Here is a 27,372-nt window from a genome sequence, read left to right as displayed (position 1 = left end):
CTGTTACAACTGCAGCGGTTACTGATATGTCTACTAATAATAACTCTTCTATAAAGTGCGTGTATAGCCCAGTTCAGATTACGTACACCTGTAAATACAATTTCGACAGTAAGGGATACATTTATACTTTAATGTACATAAACAGAACACAATCCCAAACTGTCTTTTTAGCTCAAACATCAGAAGGTTTTTTTTTTTTAGTCCAGGGCGCTTAATTGATGCCTAAAGGAAATTATTTCCAAATACTTGATAAAGATGATACCGTCAATTCGTTTAATCTAGACTCTTACCGATTTGCAACAATTTGGCAAGTCCGTACAGTATTACTGAGGGTGTGACATACAGGATTCTTTCATTATTCTGAAATAATATTAAGCAGATGCCTATATCTTTGTGTTGACATTCTTCTGTCCCCGGATATTCTGTGTAGCTAAATAGAAAATTTTTCGGCTACATATTTTTTTACCACTGTGCGTCGAATTAAATATTTAAATAAATGTCACTATGTACACATTTTTTTCTATGTGTACACATTTTTTTCTATTCTCGGTTAGATGTTAGATGTAATTCTGTAACAGTTTAAAAAAATACGTAGGCTTTATTTTTTTTTCTCTCACCGTCCAGATCAAATAAAATATTGTCCGGGTCTCCTTTATAGACCGTGACTCCGCAGCCTATAAAGTCAGTTATTTACTAAATAAGTTAAATCGGTCAGAAGAAAGTTGAAATCACTGGTGCCAAAACAGCTAGCAAAACCCGAAACAAAACATCGTTCATTGCTGTGTGCTCAGTAAAATACCCCCACATGAACATTTTAAGTTCACCGTTAAGTTCCGCTACAATCTTATTGCCGTTTGCTCCGCACTGGGCAAAACCCGAAATCGTAAGTGAAAAATGCATTCCTGCATGGGCGAAAACGTTATATATTATACACCACATTGCCAGCGACGTCCCCGACTGCTCATTATGAACTGGCACGTTCAAAATACTCCCCGAGACAAAATAAGAGTCTGCCTGAGTTTTTTTCCCCTCTGGGGGGGGGGGGGCATCATTTTCGACTACCGAAAAGAAAAGAAGAAGAAAAAAAACTTACCTTTCTCGGAGGAGGCTGCATATTTGAGCTCTGACATGAATGATAAATCCTTAGCGAAGTGAGTTTAAGCCCGAGAAAAGGTGTAACAACAACAACAACAAAAAAGATGTAGGACCCCGGAGCCGAGGAAAGAGAGAGGAGAGTGAGACGGAGAAAAGAGTGCAGACGGGTCGGGATTCGCTCAGACGGCCATGATAACCACCTCCACTCGCACAGGCTGAGCACTGCAGAGCGCAGAGGCTCGGTGCAGGAAAATAATAGCCGAAATGCAATGGAAATGCAGCGCCAGGTTTCCGGTCCAAAACAGGCTCAATGGCGACATGCTGAGGTTATCCGAGGGAGAGGGAGAGTGTGTGCTGTTTTTCATTAAAAAAAAAAAGGTTTTTTTTTTGTTGTTCAGGGATTTTTATTTACATAACATCGTGTTTGATGATGAGGGGGGGAAGGCACACCATGTCCAACCGGTAGAAAAATAAACTTCGGTATAAAACATCAGAAGAGAGCAACTAAATTAAAGGATATGTTACAGAGAACTGGGGAACAAATATACAAATAAGCCCAAATATATTGCAAGTATGACTTGTCACCTAAAAGGCAAGGTTTGGAGTAGAAATGTGGTTGGCTTATTCATAAGAACAAATTAATTTCTTTCTGTGCACAGTACAATAAAAGTATAAAGGTATGTACGAAATATTATAATGATGTACTGTAAATGCACTAGGAAGAGTATCAAAATAATTTGTTGCAAATATCCTAGCATAAATGCTGACATTTAACAAAGTGTATTGTATTGTGAGTAATGGGTGATATGTTAAGCGACGGTTTTATTTTCTTTAGCTTATTTACCGACAGGGAATACAATTTTAAATTAACGGGGCATGATTTTGATACATATAATACATTAATACCGCTTTTTAATCATCACAGGTCATCCGAGAATCAAGGTATCACAATCAAAATGCCAATTGCTGTTTTTTTCTCAGTATTATTCCTATTACTGTAGATTTATATTGATGAAGATATGTCTAGTAAAGTTATGTAAAAATTTACCAATAATAATGGATAACGTCTTTTTCAGGGTATCAAGACTTCCAGGCTTTGCACGAATCAAGCAAAGTAAATATGTAATTTTTTACAAAAAAAAACATAAATCGGTTGATGCACGGAAGAATGTGGACCGGTTTCTCAGAAACCGAGAGAATAGCGCCGCGCTGCGGTGATCCAGCATTATTGACTCCTTTAAACGGGTGTCAAACATTTCTATTCCCTGCAGGATTGCGTCTCCAGACCTGCTCAGCAACAAGGAAAAGCAGACGATGCGGATCACATTGATTGGAGAGGGCTAGGCAACAGAGAGGCAGTCAAACCCAGAGAAAGGGATTCAGCATCCTTGATGTCCTTCAAGGGTTTAAAAAATGTCATAACTAACCCTTTAATTGAAAAACAAAAACAATTTACAGGTCTGATAATTTTATGAAAGCGTTAAGTCATATAATTATTAATGTAGAAATCTATAACAATAGCTGTAATGATTAAAAAATCACCGATGTGGAATTTCTAATTCAAATAATCACTTAACTTCCTCTCCCAGTAGTCATGAAGATGACTGCCTTTTTTGTGGTGTATCTTTTTTACATTTTGATGTTATAAACAATACTCTGCCTCGTCTAGAAGATGCCTCTAGTCGGATGCTGACTGATTAGAAGGATAGTCAATGGTTGGCATCGGTGAGCTGCAGTTTTCTCCGTGATGAGGAGGTATACAATGATGTCTAAATGGTAATCGACACAATGTGCAATATTTTTTCCCAACGACAAACATTCTCCACATGACACATATCGCCAGTTCGGTTCTTAAACCAATTACTTCTATTAAAATTCAGCTGACAGATTTTGAATTCTGTTCTAGTATAGCAACTTCTTATTCTGAGAGCTTTAAATTAAGTCAACATGAGGGGGAGAAGAAACAAGGCATTTGTTGCAGTAGTTCTAGTTTCTTCAGGTGTCATAAGCTGTCAGCTCAGATGTAAAGCAAAGCCAGATGATGAATGATGTTGGGATAACAGCAGATGCATTTTCTGCTTCATCGCTGTAATCTGTAAGAACACTCGCAGCTCAAAAGAACACAAGGTGTTTTCTAACTGAAATGTAACGGGGTTTTATTCAGATTCCATGCAATAGTCCAGAAAAAAAGTAGTTTTTGGAGAATTTCAAACCCCAGTGATGTCTTGGATTGACCCTTTTATTATTTCAACAACTGCGAAGAACACAATCAGAAGTGTACTCGTTTTAAATAACGGATAATTAAATTATCCGTTAAATAAGGGTCAAGGGCCCATCTGTGGATGGTTGCTATGACTGTACTAATCAACTGAGAAAAATGAAACTAGTCTTTAGCTACTAGCCCCGTGAGACTCAAACATTCAACTGGGAAAGAAAAATGAAAACACAAGAAAAATGCTCTTTAAATGTTGCAATATAGTTTCCGGTATGCAGCGTAGGATTTCAAAAGAGAAGCTCATTTTTAAAAGAAAGGTATTATGCACTCTCCCCACTAGGCGACACTCTAGTAACCAGAATGAAAGTAAATTATAGCTAAACACATACAGTATACCTGGGAGGATACCTTTTGACTAACATTTTTACATTGTTTCATAACATGTACTCCAAATTTGTTGTCAGTACCTGAATTATGCCTCTAAGGGATCTGAGTAGATTTACATCTGTAAGTACAATCCTCATCATGGCTTTGACCTTAGCTTTTTTGGACAAACATACTCGGGTACAAATTAACAGTTCCAGTACCAACAATATCATCATAAGGCTCTCTAGAGCAATGTAAATGTAGAGTCTATGTTCCTTTGAGGTGCTTGTTGAACAAAGAAAGACATTGACTAGGTTTTCTATTCAATGTTAACTTATCTATAGTAATTATGAATGCTCCAATTATTTTTAATAAGCCACTGATCAGAAATGCCTGTTTTTTTTCCCCTCAAATACATTTTCCATCTCCCTACAGAAACAAAAATGAGAATTCTTCCAACGACTTGTTAGCTTATTATTTTCAAAGGTTTTCGAATGTGTCTTGCATTTATCTGGACTGTGTTGTTTTCTGCGGCTCTGAAGGACTGGGAAGTGTCACGTTTCACATTTTGCATTCTGCCCTGTGCCCGAAGCGTGGCGATCCAACAGGGGTGTCGCTCCTGGATGTTTCCTTTGGCATTCCCACAGTGATTCCTGGACACATGCACCCGCTTGTCAGGAACAGTTCTTTCCGGGCCCTATGCGGACGACACAATCCGGAATGTGAGGATACAATTGGGAAAATAGTCATGCAGGAGAAGTGTCAGGAGACAGGGGGCGTGTCCGAGGAGTGCAGGTGTCCAGGGGGAGTGAATCCAGGGCAAACAATCCAAGACGGGAGGTTTAGTCCAAGACCAGGGGATCCATCCGAAGTTAAAACCAGAACCGGGTTGGGACCGGCGGGGCAGGGAATCAGGAACAGGAAACTAAAACCATAACGGAGCCAGACGCGGCAGGACCCCCGGGCTCTCACGATGCGAAAATCAATGAGAAGCCTCGGGCAAACGCCTGCGTCTGGCTTTAAAGGTGGAACTAAAGAGGGGCTGGAATAAGGAACAGGTGTGGGGAATGGGACAGAACGAGGAAGGGCTGGAGCGCCCTTAAGAGGAGGAGTAACGATCGTGACACCGCTATCCCTTCTGGCATCTCCTGTGTGAAATGTTTACTATTAAAACATATATTTAGTGGGGATATAAACGATCGCGGTGCCTAATGGGTTTCTCGCTGCTCCCCTCTACTGTGTTACTGAAAGTAGCCACCCACCAATTCTTGTGTGTCCAGACTTTCTCCTACCATTTTAAAGTTTGCCATATTGCTTCTGACATAAGGGACGTCTTATCTCACCCCTTTCTTTTGATAAACGTTTTGTTCACAGGCAGTAGCCCGTACAGTGCCAACACCGACATGCCTTAATTTCAGTTTTGTAAGTGTTATTGAAAATGACATTTATTTCTGGGAATGGAAATGAACTGTATTGATAATCTGAAAATAATAGAAGCCCGACAGTGTTACAAATTATTAAAGTGCACACAGGTTGTATCAATTAAATATATATACTTTGGAAAGGAAGATGCTGTTGTTTACCGATTTGTTGCAGTGACATTGTACACTATGCGTGTAATTATTATTCAGGCTTCATTTTCACTTTTGTTACTATAACTGCCATTCTTTGTATGTAAAAACAAGTTGTGATTGGTTCCAATTTTTTTTCACGAAGAATGTGGTCCTTCTTCCTGAAAATATATTTTTTTTACGGAGCACCGACAGTATAAACTGATGATACCAAGAAAACAAAACGGTAAAAAGATGGTTATATCCTAACTTTGATATCTTTCCCTCCTGTTTGACAGCTGGCTTTCTGCACCTGCTCTGTTTGACTTGACATTATACTGTGCAAACAATGCACTCTGACATGCTGGTTATGCCACAGATTCACAAGTTCTGACTTGCAAAGATGTGCTGTAACTCCCACTTGAAGGTACTGATCATTTTGTATGCAGTGAGCAAGAGGAAACAGACCATGCGTCTAGTAGCAGGGGTTTGACATCCTTAACGAGACATTAAACTGTAAGTAAATGAAATTATATAAAACAACATTAACATTTTTTGAGAAAGGGGCAGAGCGACATCACAAATACAGGTTTTTCACGTTTTCTATCTATGAAACATAATGGGTCAATATATGTCAAAACTGCTGTTGAAGTGATTACACAGTGATCACACAAGCCCAGGCCTTGAATGAATATTTAAGCTTATTTTTCAAGTTGATTCATGTAAAACATTCTTAACATACTGCATCTCATACGTATGGTTGTGCAATTGTTTTACTCACCTTTCTGCTGGTGTGTATCACTCGTATTGCACCTAAAGAGAAAAACTTAATGTTTGACGTGATTAAGAATATATGTTGTCAACCCATCAGCTTACTTTAATTCAGTTGACACTTTTTATTTGGTGTAATGGAAGTTGTATTTATTTTTATATTAACTTTTTAGTGAATACCCAAATATTTTAAAAGGAAAGCAAAGCAAAAGGTAAACTGCTGTAAGCTATTAATAGAAAATAAAATATTGATTGGTTGATGATTTACTGGGTTGATGGATTGAAGGATTGATTCCAATAGAGAGATTGATACAGATACCGTATTCCCTTTAGAAATGTGGAGTAAAGAACAATTTAAGAACGTTAAGCTTTCAGTTTTTATTATCTGTACATTAGATTGCAGAACAGACATACAAGCAGCAGAAACAAGCCCAATACTTCTCAAAAGTGGTAGAAAATTATACTGTTGTGTAAACTGTCTACAGTTTGTACGAACACATAACCTCAAGCCTGTCAAAACAACCTTAAAAGTGCCTTATGTTTTGATAATAATCACTATAGGTAGTAAATGACGATAGCTGTCAGCAGAGTATAATACAGCAAAGTATTATAAATATTATAAATAATTATTACCATGTAAGGCCTTCAAGACCTCACTCTGTTCCCTATAAAGCAGAAAGTAAATTCTTTACCTAACTAGCATCTAACAACTCTTTCAGTCATTATATTTGCAGTTCACAAGCAACTGTTTTCTCTGTTGCAACACCGTTCCAACCCAAGTGCCTTTTATAACATAATCAGCCCGGAGTCTTTATTGAGGGCTTTGAACAAGCAGTGAGTTGTTTCACGTTATTTACATTGCCCTTTATAATAAATTATTATTTCATTTGGCTGCCGGTGTTCTCCAAAGAGATCGACATTTGTCACTATTTATACAGCTGGAGCAATCTGAATTCTGATTGAAATCCTGAAATCTCTTGCTCAAGAGCACAGCAGCAGAGCCTCAAACAGGATACGAACCCATCCAGGTCAAGCCCTAATGGATCCTCCACACCGCAGCATTAATAATTCATGACGTTGTGCTAACATTGGGCAGCAGACTGCAACTGTTGTGAAGCCTCTGGAACCACAAAACGAGGCAGCTCTAAATCGACCAGCTTCCCTCGCTGATTTTCAAAACATAAAACTGAGTTTGCATGGGATTCCTCTAATCTTTACTATTAGGAAGTGAAGTACATACAGTATATGTGCGCGCTATAGCAAATTTAAATGACACTGCAGTTTCCATAGAAAAGGTATGTGAATCATAGAAATCTTCATGAGGGATTTGCTGGGTCGATAAAGAGATGGACGGAGATCTGGGGTGCCTGCGTCTGCTCTCATTTTTTTAATGTTGCCCTTTTCTTTTCTTTTTCCCCATGGCAGCTCCTGGGCAGTCCCTGTTGATGAATGATGGCCACCCTCAACAAAAGTGAGTCAAACCAGAGCAGCCCCTACCGATGTTCTTTCGATGAAAGCTTTAAGTACCTTCTTCTTCCAGTCAGCTACGGGCTGGTCTTCCTCATTGGAATGGCGCTCAACTTCATCGCCATGTATGTTATTGTCTTCAGGACAAAGCGCTGGAAGCCCAGCACCATTTATATGTTCAACCTGATTGTGTCCGACACCTTGTACATCTTCACTCTGCCCTTCCTCATACATTACTATGCAGGTGAAAATGACTGGCCGTTCACCGAGCCCTTCTGTAAAATCGTTCGCTTTCTCTTCTACACCAACCTGTATGGCAGCATCCTCTTCCTGTCCTGCATCAGTATTCACCGCTTCCTGGGCATCTGCTACCCCATGCAGTCCCTGCAGTGGGTGAGCAAGCACAGGACCCGCTTGATGTCCGTAGGCATCTGGATCGCTGTGATAACCTTTCAGTCCCCCATCTTGTATTTCTCTCGCACCACAGAGGTGGGGGAGGTGAATGTGTGCTACGACACCACCAGCAGCGAACTGTTTGAAGACTTCCTGGTTTATAGTTCCTTCATCTCCATCATGCTGTTCTGCATCCCATTCGTGGTGGTCGTGGTCTGCTATGGGTTGATGGTCAGGAAGCTGCTAGAGCCCAGTGCGGGCGGGGCCTGTTCGTCGAAGTCTAAACAGAAGTCCATCAGGATGATCATTATCGTCCTTGTGGTTTTCATGGTCTGCTTCCTGCCCTTCCACCTCACTCGCACTCTCTACTACGTCTTTAGATACCTAGGCAAAGACATCAGCTGCAGTGCCCTTGAAGGCGCCAGCATTGCGTACAAGGTCACGAGGCCTCTTGCCAGCGTCAACAGCTGCCTGGACCCCATATTGTACTTCCTGGCAGGGCAGGGAATTCGTAAGAAGCTGTCTGTGGAAAAGAAGAAACTCTCTCCCAAAGCAGGCACTGCAAAGCTCTCCTCCACTCAACTGTAATGGATGGAAACCATGAAGCAATAATGTAAATAAAGCGCTTGGTTTCCTCAGAAGCAGTTCTACCTGTTGTACTGGTAGAGAGGCAGAAAGGCATGACACGAGATAGGATAATATAAACTGTAGGACTATTTAATCATATTAAGGGTGTGCAAGCCATATCAGCAGGTTCTGGAACAAAGTGGTGTCACAATGATGAGTAAAGAAGCGTGAAAATGCCCAAATATTTGAAAATTGTTATCTCTTGGAGCTGTGAGTGAGGAACAGGTACTCTTTAAGGAAGGTGGCCATTCTCCTGATGGATCTCCTCTAATTCAAATGACCTTTCAGCACAATGGCAATCATCCCAGCTGACACTTTGCCTTTGGGTTTGTTAAGAGCTCAGGGAAATATTTGTTTAAGCACAGATACAGCAGGGAAAGACAAGATGGGTCAATTCTACCCAAACGGATGTGAAACGCAGACTTCATGTCTGTCGTCTGATGCTTGTGGGTTCATCTCTCCCAGTTAAGTGGAGCCACACTTTCTACGAAGCCAATCTGAGCCCAGTTATATTGTTCGCCATGTGAACATAATTCAGAAACAAACAGGAAATGATCTGCTCCAAAGAAAAGGATTAAAAAAAGGCTGGAAGCTTAATGGTGGAACATGAGAGCTTTCATCATCCAGAAGGGAACGTATATTTTATTCGCAAAAGGAAAGGTATCCATCCTGCTTCCACAGAAAACTTGTTTTTGTACTTATTTCTAAAAAATGTTTTTGTTTAAAATTTGTTTTAATATAGACTAGCCATATGTGTCTGCATAAAGAACTGGGAAACATTATTCTAAAATATCAGGAAATACATTTTAAATAGATGTAGAATGTGTATTATACAAATTTGTATAGGGACTACCCGTTTAAAATGACCCATGGTTGAGCCTGTTATGGTCATTGATGTCAAATTAGAACAAAATGTCGGATTTGTATACACTTCAATGTGTGTTGCAGATGGTGAATATACATTTTCATGCAACTAACTTTAGTACAGGCTGCTAGTTTCATTGTTGATGTTAGTTTCCTTTCATGAACTGAAAATATTGAAAAAATGTTTTTAATGTGGTGTCCTAAATGATGACAGCACCAACATGATGTTTTTTTCTGGTTAATCTTGGGCTCTGAGCAGGGGTCCAGTATGATCCGTTGTTATCTTTTCAAGACAGTTCTCACACAAGATCTGACATGTCTGGAATTTCAAGCATTTGTGCGGCGTTAACTCTCCGCATGCCACTATCGGTTCAGTTTGGTGGACTTTGAAAAAAATGACAACGAAAGCAGGGGAGATGTAATGAAACAAGGGAATAAAAAAGAAAAAATATTTCTCTCTGTGCCAAGAGTGTCTCAAAACTGCCCAAATGGACATGCATATAAACCGTCACTGAATGAGGTCATGTAATTATAGCACACTTTTTGTGGTTACTGAACGAGGATGACTGGAAATGCTGCTATTTGGTTACATAAGATGAAGCAAAATAGTTCATGTGAAGCAGAGTAATGGTGCACAGCACTACTGTACATAAAAGAGACAGGAAACAATTTTAATATCATATTTTGCCACAACAAGCGTGTCAGAGGAAACACGGCAGAACTTGCCTACAGGCTTTTAAATAAAAGGTTTTTCTTGAATAATATGATTTTTAAAAACATTTTAATGGGTCCAGCAGACAGAATTCATATTTATTTTTTTCTGTGTGCAAGTCATTTGGGACAAGAAAGTGCTTTAATTTGTTTCCTATTGTACTGCCTGTGTGTCACTGATTTCCATAATAAAATTCTGCATGGATGAGGGAAATCTTTGCATTGACTATGGGAAATGAATAGGGAAAAAAACCAGAATCAATCAAAGTAATGACCTATTGTCAAAAAGGCAAAAAACAACAACAGCCAAATAGGTGATATGATTGTTGTCTTCAATTTTAATGCCTCACTGAAAGTTGAAACTGCAAACTCCAGCTACATAAATGAAACTGCATTTATAGTAAAGAGTGGCATGGATCAAAAATCAAGGAGCAGGGGCTTTGCCAGGTATTTTAATAGAAATACCTAAACATGATCTGTTTTTAGCGTTGGATTTCTTCTGAGAACTGGATATCTAATTTCGGGATGGGGTCTGCTCTAGAATTGAATTGAAAAAATCCAGACGTAAGTAAAAACAGGAATGGTTTTGACTTGGATGAATATATATGTTTTCACCGTTTCACTTACTGTACCTTGTGAAAAAATACAGATGTGATTTCTTCTTGATGCTTCAGTTTGGTTTCTTGTATTCTTTTAATTACTGTATCAACACATTCAAAGCTAGGAAACATTTATGGCACTTCAACTGTAATTAATAACCATGTTCTATACAGTTTATTCTGAAGTATTTTTGAGTAAAATACTCTACATTTCTGTTTAAAATAATTTTTTTAACTTTAGTGACCAAAATACGTATAACATCTTTGAGCAGGTGAAGCTGGGATATTGACATTGTGGCAAGACGGTACCATGAAAAAGTGGACTGCCTGTTAGAGATCTCACAGGTTCACAAAACTTTCGTGCTCCTCATCAGATCTCTGCTTTTGTCTCATTGGTGAGATAATCTGATAGGTGTTTGATTAAAAGGCATCCTGTCAGCAATGAGGACATACTGTAAATGCATGGTGGTAGTGTTATGAATTACTTAATTCTGACCTTTGAACTGCTTTTCCAGCAAGAAGGACTGGCTGAAAACCAGCAGGACAATCAGTGGGCTTGGAGCACGTTCCTGCATCTCCCTGCGCTTCACAGGAGGCAAGGATTGAAAATTCAAATGCTTTTTTCCCTCTTTTATATACATAACGTCTGATCCACGTATCCAAAATAATCTTAATAATATATTTGCAAATGATGAGTTCAGAACATACTATCTTGACAAGTTTAGGGTTTTTTAAAGTTTTTTTTATTTCATCTTAGTTTTGGAAAGTGACAAACCACCAGAGCCCTTTTAGTTTTCTGACAATGCAAATACAGTCTTGTCCTACGAGCTGTTTCACCTTTTAATCAGCCCTGTACAGAATGTGTGTGACTTTTCAAATCTCTGATCGAGACAAAAAAGTAATGACTATATCTTAAAAGATCTTTTAAAGATATCTCCTGAATAAATCCTGAGGTTGGGCAGATCTCAGATGTTAAGCATCTGGGATGGTCAGCCTCCCGTAAAAGGATCAGATTAGAATCTGGATCAGAATTCTTCAGAAAAGCCAGCATGGCCATATCACCCTGCAAATCACAACTGCAAGCCCACTGCAGCTCAGCAGGTGTGAGCCTGGTCAGGACCTGGATAGGAGACCTCCTGGGAAAAACTAAGGTTGCTGCTGGAAGATATGTTAGTGGGGCCAGCAGGGGGCGCTCACCCTATGGTGTGTGTGGGTCCTAATGCCCCAGTATAGTGATGGGGACATTATACTGTAAAAAGGCGCCGTCCTTCAGATGAGACGTAAAAAAAGAGGTCCTGACTCTCTGTGGTCATTAAAAATCCCAGCATGTCTCTCGAAAAGAGTAGAGGTGTAACCCCGGCATCCTGGCCAAATTTCCCATTGACCCTTACCAATCATGGTAATAATCCTAATAATCCCCATCTATGAATTGGCTTCATTACTCTCTTCTCCTCCCCACTAATAGCTGGTCTGTGGTGAGTTAACTGGTGCACTATGGATAATCCACTGTTGCATTATCCAAGTGGATTCTGCACACTGGTGGTGGTGGAGGGGAGTCCCCATTACCTGTAAAGCACTTTGAGTGGAGTGTTCAGAAAAGCGCTATATAAGTGTAAGCAATTATTATTAATAATTAAAAGTGTCTCACTATTATTATTTGTCACAGAAGTGTCAAAGTGTCACAGTACCACTATTATTTAGTAAGACCACTAGGTGTCACTTTAGTTCTGATGATTTTTTTGTCACATTAGAACACTTGAATGAAAGAACTAGGGATATAAATCAGGATATTATTTAAATCTGCGATTGTAGGTCTCAGATTTGTCATGGAATTAAATTTGCAAAGTTGGTGAGGTGTTATTTTGCTTTTGAATGATTAGAGTTCAAGGCATGTGTTCTTGTGTGGGAGACAGAGCAGAGATAGACACTGAGAAAGGAATTCTATGGGCTATGCTCCCTGTGTGTATTTTGTTAGGACTGAGAAGAAATAAAACTCTTTACTGGAACCGAAAATCATAAAATATCCCCTCACAGTTATGTGGTTTAATTGTGGTTAACCATGCTTCCTTAATGTTTATGCTGTATCATTCCACAGTATTTTCATATTTTTGTTATTAAAATACTTCGCTGGCATTTCTGTTTTCCTGATAATGTCTCACCACAATTTATGTTTTGCTTTACCAGTACGGCAAGATTTAATGCGGTATGCAAAACATGCTGGGTGACTTTACTACATCTGACACCCATCAATTCACTTTCCTAACTGCAGTGTGTTGTGCACTCCTTTCCATGGACGTATTTGAGCACAACAAGGTGTCAGATTGTCATGCTGGTTGTCTAGCAGACCCTTGGGGAGAGTGTCTTTGCTGTCATTTTTAAAGAGCACTTTAATTTCAGAACTCAAATAACAACTGGACTCAAAGCTCTCATGAAAAGCCACATACGCTAATCTTTCTCCATTCTAAAGACATACTCTACAGCATGTCTAAAACTTTAAACTCTCACCCTACCGATAATTGCTATCATCTTATTGCTTCCTTAAGATGCCTCTGTTAAAATCACATGCAGTACAATTTGAAACTGAAAGAATGTTACCCAGAAACACCTTTAATATTTTGATATTGTTAATCTTGAGTACAACAGATGTAGTGGCAAATGTATCTAGCTGGATGGTTTTCCATTAACTTGACCAAACCCTGCTAGGTTTCTTGGTTTTGATTGAAATGATGAAAATCTATTTTGCGTGCACACCTACGGGACCACAACAGTTAGCTGCCAAAAGCTGTTAATGCAGAAGCCATTAAAAGACTTGTTATCACTATCGGCATCTGCTTAAAGCCATCTGGAGCCATCACCAAATGCAGAATATTTTGTACTGGCAAAGTTGCTAATTTATATACACTGAAAAGTCAGAAAACACACTACTGTTGTGCATAACATACTGTAATGAACGGCTGACGTACAGGTTGTATGAGCCAGTTGCAGTGCGGTAGCGGCACTGTCCTCTACTCCCCTGCACATAACAGGGATGGCTGACAAAGGCCTTCTGTGGCTCAGCCGGCAATAACCCCTGTTGAGCGACGCCGGAGCCCTGGGGTTGATCCTGAGGAGGGGGACGAACTGGGGCAAGAGCGGCAAGGGCAGAAAAAAATCACTACATTGGTGTTGGAAGTGGGATGGGATAGGCCTTTGCTGAGAAAATTAAGAGGGGGAAAGTGTGAACGAACGGAAGACATACAGGTTGTACAAGCTGGTTGAAGCACAGTGACGGCACCTCCCTCTACTCCCCTGTGCATAATGACGAAGACCTACTTTAGCTCAGCCGGCCATATCCCTGTTGAGCGACGCCGGAGGCCCGGGTTTGATCCTGAGGCGGGGAACTGGAACAGGAGCAGCAAGGGCAGAAACCCCCCAAGAACCCGAACTCGCTACAATACCATCAGCACTTGGAGCTGCCCTGGGATGGTACAGGTGTCTCGGACATCCCACCAAAAGAGAAGATTCCACAGTAGTGTTCATCCTGTAGCTTCAGGACAGGGGGAACCTACTGAGAAGGATGCTAAGGGAAACATGATTTAAGTAGGACGAAATTGACAATAACAAGAGGAAAAAATTCTATTGATATATGTAACTATCTGTACAGGACAGAAAAAAACAAGAACATACCATTTTCAGCTGGTTACAATTATACACAGGCTGCAGTATTATACAACACTTCTTTTATACCCTGAAAATGTCCATTTTTGGTGTCCAATCTGCCAGTAATTTATTCGTAATGTGGAGTAAACACGGGATGTTTTTTTGCATTACAGCATTCCACTTTCCCAAATATTTTCTTCCAGCGAAGGCACGTGAAGGGCTTATCAAGGTCAGGCGATCGCCATGCATTTGAACTCCAACACTGCACTTGTCTCGGAATGAATATGAACCTCTCAAAGAGAGACTGTAAGCAATGATTATGTGACCCTCTATAATGTCCCAATCGAGGTCCACAGCCTAAAGTTAAACAGGTTACAACTCTACACACATACACAATCCCCATAAAATGACATATCTATTCCATATGTTATTAAACAAATGTTTTATATGACAAACATGAGTGCGATGGACATTGTACAGGTGCTATCCATGACAATTTTTATGAAAGAGGTGGGATTCAGCGGTGGTGTTGCAGGAAGAAAGCCATCAAAAATAAAACGTGAATAAAACTTTTCAATACGATCGGGATTCCTAGCTCTCATATTATTTTTCTCCCTGAGAACTTCACTGACTACATGTGGCATGAAACGTAATATTTTTAGTCCCTGTTATATTATATTAAGCTCTCACCCAAATCAGTAAGAAAAATGCATATTTTTCACCTGCTCAACATTCAAAATCAGAGGGGAGGATGACAAGAAAATCTCACAAAGTAGCTGGCAATGTATGGCAAAGATGTACTTTCTCATTTTAGTGCATGAATTATTGAAAAGACTATACTGTATTTTAAATTATGCACTAATTTCGCAGTCTGCATAATATATATTCTTGGCTCTACTAAAATTAGGAAAGGATGAAGGATGAATTCTGATGGTTGAGGAGGTGTTTATATCTGATAAGAATATATTGTCTTCTAACCTCTTCCTTTTTCCCCTTCTTCCTCCTAATTACAAGAGCATTGCCTTTATGAATGTGAGACATGAGCATGTCATAAGTTTGGATTGGTAGCTTTTACTTTCATGATGTTTGTCTAGAATCCATCCATCCATTCGTTTTCTAACTGCTTCCTCCAATTCATGGTTATGGGGGAGTAGGAGCCTATCGCGGCAAGCAATGGGTACAAGGCAGTCCAGCCTGGATTAGACATCAGTTCACTGCAGGGCAGACACACAGACGCACACGCACTGACATCTCGGGCCAATCTTCCCAGAAGCCAATTAACCTACCAGTATGTTTTGGACTGAGGGAGGAAACCAGAGCAGCCACAGGAAACTCCATTGAGAGAGCATCCCAGAAATGAACCCTGACCCTAGTGCTGTAAGGCAGCAATGCTAACCACTGCACCAGTGCGCCTGTCTTGTCCAAAAAAAATAAAGCTATAATGGACTGCTGTCTCGATGTCTGTTTACACAGGTAAATATGGGTGTATGAAAAAATATTTCACCACACAGTTTATTAGGTCCATTTTAATAACACAGAGCTTTAGCAATGAGGAAAATGTGTTCCCTGGCTGTGCACGACGAAACATAAAACATTTGACTTCAGCAAAAGTACGAAAAGCATCAGCAATGTTTACCAGCTAAATAACATGATGATTTTGCACCCTATGCAGATCTGAAACTTTGTGAGGTAAACATTAACTAAATTAGGCAATTCAAGTAAAAAATGAAAGAATAGTGTAATATTACCTCAGCAGATTATTTTTAATTGCATACTAATACAAATGGATTTAAATGCTAGCTTTTTAATAATTGGAGTGTTAGGCTTTCTAAACATGTTACCAAACTAGGGATTAAAACATTTAATACACAGTTTTCCATTATGAGAAATGGAGTTACCTTTCTGCATATTTCAGTGTACATACTTATTTTATGCAATTGATATCAGTTTTGTTATTAATAAAACTTATTTTCTTAAATTAAAATCTTCTTCACACTGAAATGAGGTAGTAAGCAAAAGAGGATTTGTAAAATGATTGTGTTTTCTTTCCATATAACATTATTCTATCATTACAGGCACCAGAGAATGTATTTTAAGTGTGTTTCACTAACACAGCAGCTTTTTGACCTTTTGAATTAAACATCTCATACTGAGCCAATGTTGACATAGTGGAGCTGTAGGTGTGGTTCTTGGCTTTAATGGGAAGGATGTGGGTGCGAATCTTGCTGATGTGCTCTTGAGTAAACTACAGTACTTCACCCAGCTCATGCTAGTAAAATATCCAACTGTAAATGGGTACAAGTATACTGTAACTTGCTTTGGATGCAATGCAAGCACAAGCCAAATAAATCAGCAAGTATGTACTGCAGTAATCCAGCAGCTGTACAGATTGGAAGCTCCTTTGGCAATGTCATTTTCTGACAAAATAATTCCAAAGAGGGTTTCAGCAGGGAAGCAAACTGGGCTTGATGGTAAGTTAAATAAATAGCCAGGTTTTAAAAGTGGTCTGATACATGTCCAGCTATTGGCAGCTGTACTGCCGAAATATCCCTTCCTTCACAACAAGGGCTACATTTGCGACGTGGAGAGAATACAATTCTCAGTGAAGTACTTTTTCTATATCCAAAATGTTGGACAAAAAGATACACACTCTCCCATCTATCTTTACATTGCTAACCCTGAAATGGCGAAGCAAATGAGCAACTCTTTTACTCCTCTAGTTTCCCGAGTTATGCAACAAGAGCTGTCTCTAGATCTCCAACCAGCAGTCTTGTTTCTTTCAACGCTGACAGATGAGTGTTCAGCCAGATTGCAAATTACGCCTGGATCACTTACTACCTCTCATCCTCCTATATATTTAGATAATAACACATTGAATATAGTTAACCTGACTTGTGATATCAAGGTGCCAGTATGTCCGAGCTCTACTGCAACCATTTCTAAAAACACGTTGGCCTACCACACATCACATCACCCATGTCTCTCTTCTATGGGTTCAGGTGTCACAGGTCTAACTATAGCTGAAACATGAATAGGCCCCATAGTAATGAGCTGACTCAGGATTTGTAATGTGATTCAGATTAAGTGCAGATCCTAAAACAGCTCTGGGCCCGTACTTGCAGCTGAAGGTGCAGCTATATGTTTCACTGAAAGTTGTGTAATAACATGCTTGCGGTGAAGTTTCTGAAGTTCTATTTAAAAAGCAGACAGAATGGTTAGAATAACTTCTCCCTCACAGGGGTATTTGGCCTTGAGTCATGTCTTTTTTGAGAGTGCAATACAGGCACACAAAGGTGTCAAAGCCCTCCTTGTTAACACTCCTTACAGCCAAATTGCTGATGGCAAACAGGATGGTATGAAAAGCTTGCTACTTGCTTTGGTTACAGAATGCATTCAGAAGAATAGTTAGTGCGAGGTGATTGTACAGTAAATCCCTATTTTCTGTTCCCAGCAATGCATTCATCATTGTTTTTTTAATCAACAGTAAAGTTTACAGAAGTCAGTAGAAGTCTTCAGATCGCATTAGCACTTGATCTATTGACCAAATTGTAAACCTTCAAGCTTACAGTACGTAATCCTGCTACAGCTTTTGTAATTATTAAATGTATTTTCTTACCAGTACTTCTACAGCGTTTGTCAATACTTTAATGAAAGTCTCTTACTATTGGGTGAAAGGAACTGATGCAATCTTCATTTGATCATTGTTGGGAATAGGTTTGTCGCGTTATTTCTGTTAGATGATTGATTTACTGAGTGGCAACTAAAAGATCCAACAGAGCCATCACTTAATCAATACTGTTTGGGCCGGATGTGGAATTCTGAAGATACATTAATAGTTTTAAGATAGCAATCCAGGAATTTGTATTATACTACTACTACTACTACTACTACTACTACTACTACTACTACTAAAAATAACAATAAGTGTGGCACCCACCTAGGTGTGCCAGCAGTCTCCCTTTACCCAGTGGAAAAGTAAGAAATTACTTCACCAACTGGATTAAGGGATGAAATTTGGAAGGCCAAGTTATACATGGTCAAACTGGAGTTTAGCAAGGATATCACAGTTAAAACGCCAATTAAGGTGCTGGGGCTATTATGATATTCAAGAACAAAGCAGAAATTAGAGTTTTGGTGCCTTTTCAGATGATCATATGACTCTGTGGAAGACAGTCTACCTAAATTAAGGGGTTCTGTGAGAGACCTGCTAAAACATGATGGTGCTTTCACAGTCTGAAAGTTGTTTCACAATATCCTTCCTCCATTCATGAAACCACAACTTCTGTCTTGGTGAGAACAGCTAGAGAAAACTCTAAAAACCTGCAGAGCATGACAATGCTAGCAGACGTGTTAATGGATAGATATTAAAACACAGGCGATAAATGTCACGATTATAGTCCCCCCTCCTTAAGGGTGCTCCAGCCCTTTCACTAAGACTTTATTCTCTGCACCTGTTCCCTATTCCCAGCCCACCTTAAAAGCCAGGCGCTGACGCTCATCCGGGCTCTGCATCTGATTTCCATATCGTGCGAGTCCGGGACCAGGAGGCGCCTGGTCCCGTTAAGGTTTTAACCTCGGTTCCCGTTCCCGTTCCCGTTCCCGTTCCTGTTCCCCGTCCGCCGGTTCCGGCCCGGCCTTCGTGTTTTAATTCCCTCCTCTGATGGATCTCCTGGTTTTGGACTTACCTTCATGTTTTGGATACTCTATGGATTACTCTTTGGGATTGTTCGCCTCGGCCACGCCACGTCTCCCCCGTGCACCAGCGCACCTTGGACACGCCCCCCTGTCTTCAGCCCCGTTTTCCTGCATGACTTTTCCCTAGTGTTTCCCCCACTCCGTCGGACTGTGTCGTCCGCATAGGGTCCGGAAAGAACTGTTCGTTACAGAATGCGGAGCCATCACCTGGACCCCGCGGACGGCACCCTGGCAGCCTGGATTCCATCAGTTTTTTTTTTCTCCCCTTTTTTTTTCTTAGGGCTTCGGAGCCGCCCTGAAAAGGAGGGGCGTACTGTCACGATTATAGTCCCCCCTCCTTAAGGGTGCTCCAGCCCTTTCACTAAGACTTTATTCTCTGCACCTGTTCCCTATTCCCAGCCCACCTTAAAAGCCAGGCGCTGACGCTCATCCGGGCTCTGCATCTGATTTCCATATCGTGCGAGTCCGGGACCAGGAGGCGCCTGGTCCCGTTAAGGTTTTAACCTCGGTTCCCGTTCCTGTTCCCCGTCCGCCGGTTCCGGCCCGGCCTTCGTGTTTTAATTCCCTCCTCTGATGGATCTCCTGGTTTTGGACTTACCTTCATGTTTTGGATACTCTATGGATTACTCTTTGGGATTGTTCGCCTCGGCCACGCCACGTCTCCCCCGTGCACCAGCGCACCTTGGACACGCCCCCCTGTCTTCAGCCCCGTTTTCCTGCATGACTTTTCCCTAGTGTTTCCCCCACTCCGTCGGACTGTGTCGTCCGCATAGGGTCCGGAAAGAACTGTTCGTTACAATAAATGATTTTGTTCTTAACCACTGCTTACTTCCCCTGTGTTAATGCAAGTGTAATAAACTACAGGGATTAATTTATGTAACAAGTAAATATTTACGATAAGGTTTCATACTTATCTTTGGATTTACGCATTCAATTAATTAATGTGAACTTGGACTGAGTTAAAGAGCTAACAGAATGATACGTTTGTAAAAAAATCTTCAAGAAGCTTTCCAAAAGGAAAAAAAAAAGCTCATGTGTACAATGAGATTCTGTATGAATTACCCAGGCATTCCCAGATCTATAGTCCAGCACAATGAGAATGATTGTTCGTTAATAATTTACAGTGCACACTTGGTTTTCTCATATGTTTTGCAGCTGTGTTGGACAACATTAATATTACCAATTAGTCCCCAGTTTAAAAAAACCTTTTGGGGTTAAGCACAAAATTACCACTGGCACTGATGTGCATTTATCTTTTTTAACATTTGTTAGCATTAATTTTATTTATTTACACCCCATCCCCACAGGGAGAGAAAACACAAAAGCACTCACATTACAAAACAGACCACACACACTTCACACAGATACACAATGCACATTAGAATGTTTTAGTCAAAACAAAAAAGAGAAAGAAAGATTAAAATAATACTTAGCCAAGGAAAAGGAAATGTAGTGATAGAGGCTGAGTCATGGCCCTAAATATCACGTACAGTAAATATCTCAACCAAACTCAAGAAAAAGAAACAACAGACCCCATCTAATTTCTTAGTCTTCTTCACTACAGTCATCATTATCTTTTTGAGCATTGATTACTGCTAAAACAGACACATCCGAGAGTAACCAAACTCCTGGGCATTGGTAGAGAACAGCACCTAATATACAGACCAAAACACACTCCACACACTGTCAAAAATACAACTGACGTGGATTTAGAATGCATGATTATCTCAACAAGCTTTTGAGTCGTTTATTTTTTGGGTTGCAACTTTGCTTCAGTATGTTTTTAATTTCAGTTTGTTAGAAAGGTACAATAATTACACCACAGAAGAATATGTGAGAAATGCAGATCACCCCTTACCAAATCCGCGGTATTCATGACGCATTGAACTCTACAAGGAAGAAGCGATTTAAAAGATATGCATTCAATACGTTTTATACTGCAGATACCATATAATACCAAATAGCGTATGGTTAATGACTGCTTTTTACATTCCACATTCCATATAGCAGCAAGACAGCACTATAGCTCTCTGCTTGCATGAGCCATGAGCAGGGGGAATGTAACTCATCAAAGGAATGGATGATCAGCCTTTCTAATGAATGTTGTAAAAGATCCGCACAGCATTTGTTAGTGTTGGATTCTGTTACCGTTCACATTTGCACTGTCCCTTTCGTTTTTCAGATTAAAACATAATGTTGGTGTCACACAACAATACCACATCCAGATGTTTACAGATGTGAAGGCGTGCACAAGAGATTTCCAGTGCTGACAGGGAACGGATTGTTTCTTTCACACTTCTGCTTGTTGTGACTTTGCAGCATACGACAGGCAGCTCTTATTTTCTGTCATTGTTTATTCACCTGAACTCGTACCAACAATATCAATAGAAAGTGTAAACTGAGGATACACATTAAAAAGGACAGAACAGATATGCAGACATATTGAGTTAATTAATGCTTATTAAAGCTTATGATAGCTTAATAATTTTATGCGTATTAAAGCTTGAAGATGATTGTGAACCTACAGACCTTACAAGATGTCATTAATCAAGTATTGAAATTGTCAAAATCCATTAACGAGGTAAGTAAACTACGAAAATACGTTCTTGTTTCATCCTGTAACAACTTCAGCTGGTTTTTCAGTAGTGTATATTTAACCGGTGTCAACAATTTCCCGATAAAATTGTTTTTCTACACTTATTGAAGTGAACGCCTCAAAACAAATAGGGAATGTACACAGCAGAGCCATTGTCTTTTATCCACAAATTATTTTAGTGCTAAAGTCTGAATATGCTTATTGGTCTTACAATTGAAGTTTAGGCAATCAGTAAATATTTGCGTGATATTTTATTTGTCACCCAGAACTTTTCCTTCTCTGTCTAGTTATTTACATACGGAGAGCATGTGGTTTCTAATGTGGCAATGAAGTGCTTTGAACTATGAGGTCAGATGCTGCCATTCTGGAAGGGCTGGATTAACCTCCTAAAAATGCAAATTGGTTACAGAAAGCTAATTTAGAAACCCAACACAAAAATTTGCTATTCATTTTTCAAACGATGCAAACCCAGCGTTAGACTTTGCAACTACAGAAAGGGGAAAAAAATGAATATTTTTTTTGACTGGATTTTGAAATGTAGCTGAAGATTACTTCAGGTAAGAAAACAATTTTTTTTCAGTAGTTTGTTTAGATCCTAATGAATTTGATAGAAGGATGAACTATATAGAAAGTATTTGGTGTGTCTTGCCTAGATGAGGGAGTGGCAGTCTATCCGATGGCCAAATCCCCCTTCAGTAGTGTATGGAATGAATCAGGGAGCTGCTGCAAGGGTGCAGATTAGCAGGCATGGAGGAGGATGCAAGACAGATACTACAAATGAAGTCCTAGGTGAGATACATGTCTTGATGCTCTTCCAATCATCAAAGACTACACGCCAAACAAACAAGACCTCTCATAGGCATTCAAATGGGTCAAGGTTTTTGCAGCAATATGGAGCAGCCGAACATGATATTAATCCCAGGTGAAATGGAAAATCTCAATGATTCTTGCGGTGCAGGAATGAAAGATTATGGGACGACACTAATGTTGGAGATCCTGAAAAATTCAGAAAGCATGTATGGCTCTCAGAATTTTGTCAGGCCAATGCTACAGTAGATAGCGACAGTCACTACAAGCAACAAACAAACTCATAATGTCAGCATTAATGGATCCCACTGGGTGGTGGTGCTCCCACCACTAAAACAATATTATTCCCTTAAACTGACCTCTGTGAATGTTTTGAGATTTCTCTTATACTTACCAATACTGCCATTGCCAAATGTTTCACCGGAAGAAAAATCACTCTTTTTCAAAGTCAAGGTGTCTACCACCCATGTTGATGTGTGAACAGTAGTTGATCTTACCATTGCCGAGACACCTGCACTGGGCACCAGTACCTCTGGGGAATACCTGGGGAATGTATTCTGGTTTAGGGGTCTTCTGTATTAGCAGCTGTTGCTTTTGCCTTACAGAGGTGACTTCTCACATGCCTTCTCTTTCTAATCTAGTTTCTGTAATCTTTCCAACCTGGGTCGGCCAAAGATGCCTCCTATCAGCACTGTTGTGGTGGCTGGGTTTACCACGAATGTCCTGAACAATCTCACATCCAGACATTTCTGCCAGCAACATTCTAAGGGCATTTATATACATATAAATTTCATATTAGAAGTTCACGTAGGTAACTGCATCAGCATGTGTAGTCTGCAAAGGAACAGGTAAAGGTTTATTCCAGACACAATTTTTCAGCTGTGGAGCCTTCTTCACACCTGAAGAAGGCCCCACAGCTGAAACACTCTTTCTCTTTTCTTTTCAGCATGGAATAAACATTTACTTGTTCCTATATTTTATCATATGTATATACATATATACAGTATACGTGTAATTGTATAATTTAGGGTTTTCCAAGTATTGGATAATTTTGTTTTATTGTAACACTAGAGGTTAGAACTATAGAATATAGAGTTATTTTATGCCCAAGTGCAGATTAAAAGAGAAGCTTTTTAATGAACTGTCTTATGTCTTATGAAATAAGTTACTGTAATGTCTAACCTAAATAGATTAATCTTCATACAACTATTGCTCCTAATTTCACAGAAATATATAATTTTCACTGTTTAACTTTTCACAGCATAATAGAGGTGCAATTTCTTCAAGTTGCAGTAATGTGTAGATGAGGAACACCACATCTTTTGTTTTTATTAACAAGGACTTAAGACTACTGACTTGGAACTGGACAGCCTGAACTTTTGCTCCATATAAAAATTTATGTGATTTCTTTTTTCCACCACATAAAGAAACCATGCAGGCTGTCTTTTTATTGACAGGCTTGTTGGCAAAATTCTTTTTTTCATTTTTATTAAATGAGTCAGTGTAATATAAATCTTCCTCCACCACTATCAATTTATCCCCAAATCGCTCACTGTAGCACTCCATCACTAAAATTAAATTGAGCCTTTGAGATGTGGTCAATAAATGTCACAGTTCATTGTCCAGTTCAACACTGTGGTATCCAGAACTTTGATATATAACAGGCTATTTTCACAATTGCTCATTTGGCAGGAAAACACACTGTAAAGACTTATTGTCATCGAAGAGGGATCCTAGGAAGACTACAGCTCCACCAAGTGAGACCAAGTGTTTGACTGTTGGTTTCCATATATCAAGAGCTGCTGAAAGGCAAGACAGACAGAAAAAAAAGCACGTTGACACCACTTTGCAAAGGTTTCCAGATTCCCACAAATAAAAAAAACAGAGCCATTGTGACCTTCTGGACTGAATCCATCCCTGTAAAGCTGCACGGAAGTGCCTGTTCAGAAAAAAATTGATTTACTCTAATCTCGGCGATGCCACATAGTAATAAAAAATAGAAGTCCACAAACTCTAACTTCTCTCAAAGCCATTGCTTCAAACCGTTACCCACAAAGCCCAGTGAAGACAACAGGCAGTGAAAGTAAAAAAATGATTTGACAGTGGATATCACTGAAGCAGACCAAAGTCAAAAACCTACAGTACTTCTCGGCTTTATCTTCTGAATCCCAAACAGCTACAATTAAAATTGTTTTGTGTCTCTGTGTCTCAGAGAGTTGTATCTCCGAGAGCAAAACAATTGCTTGCTCTTTTAATTTCTGGGCAACAAACAACAGGCAGTGAAGAGACGTTGGCGGTGTTTTTATTTTTCTAATGCAGATGCAAAACAAAAACCCAGATCTTTTCTTCAAGATCCAACAGTTACAGATTTACAGAACAATGTGATTACAGTGCAGAGATACTACTATAGTTTAAAATCAGATATTCTTGTCCACTCCTAAAATGAGGGAATTAACAGCTTATAAAAACACAGAATAAGTGCAAAAGCCAATATAATTATCTCTAAAAATTTATTTAAGCACACAATCTATTGGAGCTTTAGATCCATTAGTGTATAACAGCCTAAGGATAAGATAATATGGGGGAGGTCGGATTGTGCGCTTTCTGATTATGAAATCATAACAACAGTATAGTACATTGATTTGATAGATCACTGTTATTAATTAACCAGAATTACAATACAGTGTCTCAAAGACCAAAAATATGGATTAAATACACCTAAAATTAGCTCCAGAGTGTTATGATGAGTTAATTAGTCCTACATTATAGTGCACTATTGTGAAATTCAATAACTTAACTTATAATAAACCTGGAACAATTGCTTACTTCACTCAGCCATGAAACCTCTTTCACTGATTCAGTGCTAATGGCCGATTCAGTACTCTTAATAGGCTGTTTCCTATTACTTACACTAAATTTTCCTTTTACAAGGGAAATACTTAGGTCAAAGAGCAAGTAAGATATTATCATAACACGAACTATGAGAAAAAAAATATTAAAAGTTTTTCATTGCTTTTTGCATCCTTCACTAGGCATTCAAGTTATTTAACATGCACCTCGTGCGTAAAATTACCAGAGAGATGCATAACAGGGTAAATGAGAACTGACATGTGTTGGAGTGGATTCCTTATAATCAGTCTCTCATGTTGGTATTTAGGTGCCATTCCTGCTGGCTTGTGTTGTCTGAACAGGGCTGAAACAGGCTACTTGAAGGCTGAACCACGTGTGTGCATTACCGAACTGGAAAATTAGGGTACAGTACGTGTATCTACGCCCGCATCGCTGCAAAAAAATAATACTGTATGTGCAGAATTGTTTGTCATATAAGCTTACATTTTTACCTTCCTTCTAGAAGTGAAACTGAAATGATTCGCTTAAGTTTCTTTATCACAATTGCAGCCCTATGGGGGAAATGTGGTTCTTCTTTTACATGAGGAGGACTTTCATTTCCTTTATTAATTGGAGCATATGTGGAGGCTAAAGTGTACATCTGGAATGGCAGTATCGTTTAAATAATTACGAAACAGGAATGAGTCTGTACAGAGTAGGAATAAGTCTTTAGTTATGCTATATTGATCTTTATTTCATTGAATTGTGTTCTGAAATTCTGATCAATTCCTGGATTGATTTCAGACTTGCATAATTTCAGAGGGATATTTATCATTTAATCATACAACGATAAAATATTATGTTACTAAAAATGGTCAATTTTACACAAAGAGAGTACAAATTGTTTATTTTTAACATTTGGGCATATGGTATCTCTTTTGCAGTCTACAGATTTTGGTGAGGGATATCAAACTGATTCTTAAATTGCTAGTGACATTATCATAATCTGTGCTGTGTAATGTCCCCGCTCTCTGCTTTCTGCTGTGAGTTTCATATCAAAACGGGGAACTTCATGTGTTTGTCAGTAGGGCCCTCAGAAACATATTGATTAATTAATCTGAGATAACAGTGATCTTCCTGTAATTAAAACTTTCATACAAACAGTATCACTGCTTTGTCTGTTGTGTTCATCCCTGTCAGAATCAGTAGGCATTCACACTGAAAAAAGCTCCTAATGTTATCAAAGGAAATTATCTTGTTACTTATGAGTCAATAGGTTCCTAAGCTATGTAAAGGAATTCTGGGTTGCTCACTAACTAGTGTCATCACCTTGCTGATATGCCTAAAACATAAGAGCAAAACAAATTCAAAGCAACAAATTGGAACTCTGTGACAAGGACATAATAGATCATCTGGCCTATCTAGCTCTAGATTGACTAATCTGAGGATCTCTTCCAGTTTCTTGAAAACTGCTAGGGTATGAGCTCTGATGACATTGAAGGTTACCAAGAAAGAAAACTGGCTATCTGTTTGCTTTCTTCACACTGAAAACCTTGATATGGATTCTGAAATCTGAAGACCAGATTCTCTAGTCAGTTCCAGCTCTATTTCTTAAATGTGCTGTATAAAGCACTGTTTATTATTTTCGCATATTTCTAGATATTCTAGATTTGTTACAACTTTCAGCAGTCCGTATCAAATGTTAATAGAGTACATTAATATTCTTTGAAAACTCGCTGGAATCTTTTAAATTGACAGAAAAAATAAACTCTAGAACAAAATATTTTTTCACATGTACAATAGCTGTTTCCTACTTTTCCTAAAGCCACTCTTGATTTTTTTTAATCAAGTCCTTATCAGCTGTCTTGCTGTCACTAGAAGAAGAATTTTTCTTATCTAAGGAGTAGTACACTAAACCCTATTCTATATAAACCCATTTCTTCACATTGATTTGGATAATACCCCCTCCACATACAGTACACCCAAACACCCGACAAAAAAAGCTTTTTTCATGGTTCAGTGACATAAAGGGGTTTTATTAAATTAAGTCATTCGCTATGGCACTTGACCAAGGATTAAGAATTATGCATGAAAGGTACAGTATGTACTGTACTATACAGGCTCACCTCAACACAATACTTCATTGGA

The 27,372-nt window shown here is 39.2% G+C and overlaps 2 protein-coding genes across 4 annotated transcripts in view; one reads left to right on the top strand and one right to left on the bottom strand.

Annotated features, from left to right (window-relative positions):
- LOC148830424 (F-BAR and double SH3 domains protein 2-like) overlaps window positions 1-1,315 on the bottom strand; it is a 78,581-nt gene extending 77,266 nt beyond the window's left edge. Inside the window, exon 1 of one of the 2 annotated variants that reach the window (XM_088920915.1) lies at window positions 1,094-1,315. In XM_088920915.1, the coding sequence (XP_088777041.1) occupies window positions 1,094-1,114 (21 nt within the window). In that variant the 5' untranslated portion in view covers window positions 1,115-1,315. The remainder of the gene's footprint in view (window positions 1-1,093) is intronic. The other variant, XM_088920916.1, reaches the window with a different exon arrangement.
- Window positions 1,316-5,676: 4,361 nt separating this feature from the next.
- On the top strand, window positions 5,677-10,722 carry p2ry2.1 (purinergic receptor P2Y2, tandem duplicate 1). Of its 2 annotated transcripts, XM_088921517.1 has the most exons (2): window positions 5,677-5,742; window positions 7,423-10,722. In XM_088921517.1, exon 2 carries the CDS (start codon window positions 7,447-7,449, stop codon window positions 8,443-8,445), a length of 999 nt encoding a protein of 332 aa, XP_088777643.1. In that variant the 5' UTR covers window positions 5,677-5,742; window positions 7,423-7,446; the 3' UTR covers window positions 8,446-10,722. The 2 variants fall into 2 exon arrangements, with proteins under 2 accessions (XP_088777643.1, XP_088777642.1); XM_088921516.1 differs by lacking the exon at window positions 5,677-5,742 and having other exon boundaries at window positions 7,396-8,476.
- Window positions 10,723-27,372: the final 16,650 nt, after the last annotated feature.

This window comes from Atractosteus spatula, chromosome 7 (genome assembly GCF_055471065.1).
Source record: "Atractosteus spatula isolate fAtrSpa1 chromosome 7, fAtrSpa1.hap1, whole genome shotgun sequence".
Classification (NCBI taxonomy): domain Eukaryota; kingdom Metazoa; phylum Chordata; class Actinopteri; order Semionotiformes; family Lepisosteidae; genus Atractosteus; species Atractosteus spatula.
This window is presented reverse-complemented; position numbering and strand designations above follow the sequence as displayed.